This window comes from Eptesicus fuscus, chromosome 14 (genome assembly GCF_027574615.1).
Source record: "Eptesicus fuscus isolate TK198812 chromosome 14, DD_ASM_mEF_20220401, whole genome shotgun sequence".
NCBI classification, from domain to species: domain Eukaryota; kingdom Metazoa; phylum Chordata; class Mammalia; order Chiroptera; family Vespertilionidae; genus Eptesicus; species Eptesicus fuscus.
The window spans coordinates 40,503,547-40,508,521 of record NC_072486.1 but is presented as its reverse complement, the minus strand read 5'-3'; the positions used below and the strand labels follow the sequence as shown (position 1 = coordinate 40,508,521).

General features: G+C 40.7%; 1 protein-coding gene across 1 annotated transcript; it reads left to right on the top strand.

Annotated features, from left to right (window-relative positions):
* Positions 1–3,270: 3,270 nt before the first annotated feature.
* LOC114234657 (SEM1 26S proteasome subunit) lies at positions 3,271–4,760 on the top strand. Its single transcript, XM_028158635.2, is given in 3 exon segments — positions 3,271–3,407; positions 4,437–4,564; positions 4,567–4,760. Coding segments are annotated over 2 exon segments (198 nt in total). The 5' UTR covers positions 3,271–3,407; positions 4,437–4,497; the 3' UTR covers positions 4,698–4,760.
* The last annotated feature ends 215 nt before the right edge of the window (positions 4,761–4,975 follow it).

The following is a 4,975-nucleotide window of genomic DNA, read 5'->3' as shown; positions in this document are numbered from 1 at the left end:
ACAAATCACTCCGTTTAATCAATTAACCTGTCAGACGAACAAAGGTTCGAATAAAGGAAAAACTTGGGACATGGTCATGACTGTATATACAAAAACTTGGAACATGCTCAAAACTTACAGTGTTTTATAATCTTGTGTTTCTCCATCTGCATTTTAATCCTGAAGGTAGAGAATGTGTATTTTCCTTTTGTTCTGTCATTCACTGTGCCTGGGGAAAGGCCACTCAGTCATTTAGGCTGGTGGTTTGAAGCAGGGAAAGCACACAGCAATATAAGGGGGAAGAGACAAAATTTCAACAAATTAAAAAATCAGCTTGCAAGAAGTCAATAGTTAATTGTAGCACCTTTGAAATCTACTCCAAGACTCAGAAGTATTTTATAAATTAATCCCATGAAATGCACATTTTAGCGAATTAAAGCAAAGCCACAATTTATGAGGAATTTATATTCTAATAAACATTTCTCTTGGATGGGTGCAAAGCTGTTAAATAAAGTTAAAAAACCAGGGAAGAAAATACAAAAGTCCTGTGTTGAAGAGTTTTCTCATTCTGGGAAGAAAAAAAAAAGTTAAAACACCAGAAATTCATGCTGCTTTCTGGATGCTTCAGCCAAAGAAAATAATTCAGGTCTGGGCTGGATTAACTCAGATGTCTACAAAATAGTGAATGTGTTCAGATGTGGGAGATTATGAGAAGTGGAAGAACGAGTATATGCTCAAGGAGAGAAGGTTTGGTGCCATAACCCAGAATGAAGAGGTTTGTCACCAATCAGTCTTTGAACTAAAAGAAAAATGCAAGATAAATTCAAAACCGAAAGTAGAAAATAGAAATTGGGGATTGGAAATACTGACCTTATAAAATGTAATGTTTAAGTTGACCCTCCCCCCAGGTGTGGCCACCTCTAATGGACTGGCCATTTCTCAGTCAGTGGTTCTCATCTGGAATGCTCCAGAGAATGACCAGGAGCATTTAAAAAGTCAGAAGCCCGGGGTCTGGAGAGGGTCAATGGGGGAGAAAAGGGGACAATCCACATTAAGGATTTATTTTTAAAAGTCAGAAGCTAGGGTAAGGTTTCTGATATGGAATTATTGTTTTAAAGTTCAACAGTTGATTCTGATGCACTTGGGTCTGTGGCCCATACCTTGAAGATTCATTGAAGTAGACCATTGCTATGGATTGTGCCCTCCTGAAATCCATATGTTAAAGCCCTAACCTACAATGTGATGATATTTGGAGATAGAGCCCTTAAGAGATCATTGGGTTTAGGTGATATCATGAGGATGGGGCCCTCAGTGGGGATTAGAGAAAAGACACCAAGGTACTCTTTCTCCCCATGTGAGGACACAGCCAGAAGGCTGCTATCTAGGAGCAAGGAAGAGAGCTGTCATCAGCAACTAAATCAGCTGACACCTTGATCTTGGACTTCCCAGAACTGTGGAAACCAAATGTCTGTTGTTTAAGCCACCCAGTCATGGTATTTTGTTATAGCAGCCTGAGCTGACAAAGACAACCATGAAGTAGATACATGAAGTTGAGAAAGTTGCAGCCATCCTAACACATAGAGTTTTTCAAATAGTGGAGGTCGTATTTTGTACATAAGTTCAAACCTGTATCATGCTAGGCTATGGTTTAGGTGTTGAGTAAAGCATCTTAGTCATTGTTGGGTGGGAATGGATTCCGTAAAAATAAACTCTTTATTGAAACTTTGCCTTAGATACACAGCCTATTCCTTTTTTGTGATACTTGGGATTTTTTTCTCCTTTTACTTCATTTGTGTACTGTACATGCTTTCTTTACCACTAGACCATGAGCTTCAAGGGGCAATACCATGACTGATCCATTTCTGTAGCCTTATGATTATTCTGACAAAAAAAAATCTGTGTATCATTTTATCTATATACTTCAGCATCTATATCTTTTAATATACCAGTGACCACAACAACATTATCAAACTTAAAAAGATTAACTTTAATTTTAATACCATCAAATATTCAATAACATCCTAATTTTTCCAATTGTACCATAAATAATAATTTTCTTTTGAACTGTCTAAATCAGGGTCCAAACGAAGCCCACATGTCAAGTTTTGCTTGGTTGATCTGTCTCACAAGTCTTTTAACCTCAAATTTCCCTTCTTTTTTTCTCTTCTTGCAACATTTTTGTTGTTGAAAAAAACATTTTTTCCTGCAGACATTTCTACATTCTGGATTTTTCTGATTGAATTTCTGTGGAGTTATGTTCCTCTAACATGTTTTTTAATCCTGCACTGGTAGGTAGAATTATATACTATATTTAAAGGTTTGATAATATTCAGACTCCCCCCCCCCCTTTTTTTGGAGCGGGGGGAATGCGCCTCTGACTGGTTACTTACTGTTGCATGACAAATTATTGCCTAACAACACCTTAAACAACTTTTTAATTTGATCATGGTTATTACTATTTTTTATGTTTTTTAAAAATTGATTTCAGAGAGGAAGGGAGAGGGAGAGAGATAGAAACATCAACGATGAGAGAGAATCATTGATTGGCTGCCTCCTGCATACCCGCTACTGGGGATTGAGCCCACAACCTGGGCATGTGCCCTGACCAGAGTCAAACCCAGGACCCTTCAGTCTGCAGACCAATGCTCTATCCACTGAGCCAAACCGGCTAGGGCTGCTCATGATTATTAAAAAATATATATTTTTATTGATTTCAGAGAAGAAGGGAGAGAGAGATAGAAATATCAATGAATAAAGAGAATCATTCATTGGCTGCCTCCTGCATCCCCCCACTGGGGATTGAGCCAGCAACCGGGCATGTGCCCTGATTGGGAATTGAACTGTGATCTCCTGGTTCATAGGTCAATGCTCAACCACTGAGCCACACTGGTCGAGTTGCTCATGATTTTATTGGTCAGGAATTTGGGAAGGGAAACAGGTATGGCTTATCTGTGCTCCATGGTATCTGGGGCCTTGCCTGTGCCTAAGACGCTCGCTCTCTCTCTCTCTCTCTCTCTCTCTCTCTCTCTCACAACACACACACACACGCTCCAATACCAATATACTACTGCAACATAGAATATAGTTTTAAATTTCTTCACACATTGTTATGGGTTGAATTGTGTCCCTCAAATTAATATGCTAAAATAACTCAGAATGTGACTATATTTGGACATAGTCTTCAAAGAGGTAATTAAGGTTAAATGAGGTCATTAGGGTGGGTTCTAATCCTTTATGACTGGTGTCCTTATAAGAAGAGGCAATTATGACATAGCCATGCACAGAGAAAAGACAACGTGAAGACTCAGGGAGAAGATAGCCGTCTACATGCCAAGGAGAGAGGCCTTGGAAGAACCCAACCAACCCTGCTGACCCTTTGATCTTAGACTTCTGGTGTCCAGAACTGTGAGGAAAGAAATTTCTGTTGTGTAAGCACCCAGTCTATGGTACTTTGTTATAGCAGCCCTAGCAAATTAATATACAGTTCCCGCTTCTGTTATAATATATCCTAGTAGGGGTAAGTCAGTTCAAGGAAGAATGTCATTTTCTTCCCAAGGGGAACACCAAAGTAAGTTTCCCCTCATTTTATGGACAACGAGGGGAAAAGGGGTCTAGATTGTGGATCAGTGGAAGCCATTGCTGTAATTCTAATGGAGCCTTTTCTTTACATGCCTCTTCTAAATCAACTATGTCTCAGTTTCAATTTTGCTCTAGACTCCCAAGTTCTTTTTATAACAGCAATAGTCACCATTGAATATTTACTATGTTCCAGGCATCCTGCTAAGTTCTTTACACTTAAATCCTGTAGTCCTCCCCATTATAGGGTAGGTACTATTATTAATGCAGAGGAAGATACTGAGGCTTAGGGAGCTTAAGTAACATGCTGGGGGTCACACATTTGCTAAGGGCAGACACAATTAGAGAAGTCACACTGGTGAAGTAGAAGTAGTCTCTGGTGTTATTGACAGGCTATAGCCAGAATCGTAATAGTAACAGCTAACTTACATTGAGCATTTATTATTGTGCTAAGTGCTAAGTGCATTACACGTATTTATTAGAGTGAAAAAAAATCGTCACCACGTAGAGGATTTCTGACTTCTCCCTCCTCCATGACTCACTCCTCCCCAGGAGTGGGGAGGGACAAGAGGCTGGGAGGAGGAGGAGGAGCAACTTTTTAGTAGTGAGTATGGGAGTAGGAACCCAGGAACATTGCCCAGCCCCTCTGTTTCTCCTCTTAGCAGCAGCCTCCTCTCATGCTATTGGCTCTGTTTTCCCAAGATGCATGGTTTCCAGGGACAGTTTCCAACTGGGAGGCCTGCCCTAGCTTGCGTAGTTACCCTGTTTAATTCTGGGGTTCACTTACCCACAAATAAAAACCACTGACTCCAATAAAAAAATTATTTAGTGATAAAGTTGATATTCTGATCCCATTTGTTGCCCATCCCTTAATTACTCAGAACTCTATGAGGGCGAGTGGATCCAACTTTCCTGCTGGCCTGAGAGGCGTGGAGGGTTGCGATGTCCGAGAAAAAGCAGCTGGTAGACTTGGGTCTCCTGGAGGAGGATGACGAGTTCGAGGAGTTCCCTGCGAAGACGGGACTGGTTTAGATGAAGATTAAGATGCACGTGTCTGGGATGATGACAATGTAGAGGATGACTTCTCCAATCAGTTACCAGCTGAACTAGAGAAACGTGGTTATAAGATGGAGACCTCATAGTATGCAGAGGAAGTGTTGAAGCAACGTAAAGTTGAACTATTTACTAAATTCTAGGGCACAGAATCCAGGATGGATAAACATTCAAAATGTTTATTAAAAAAAAAAAATCACAAAACTTGCCCTAGCTGGTTTGGCTCAGTGGATAGAGCGTCGGCCTGCCGACTGAAGGGTCCCAGGTTCAATTCTGGTCAAGGGCACATGCTCGGGTTGCGGGCTCCGTCCCCAGTAGGGGGCGTGCAGGAGGCAGTCAATCAATGATTCTCTCTCATCATTGATGT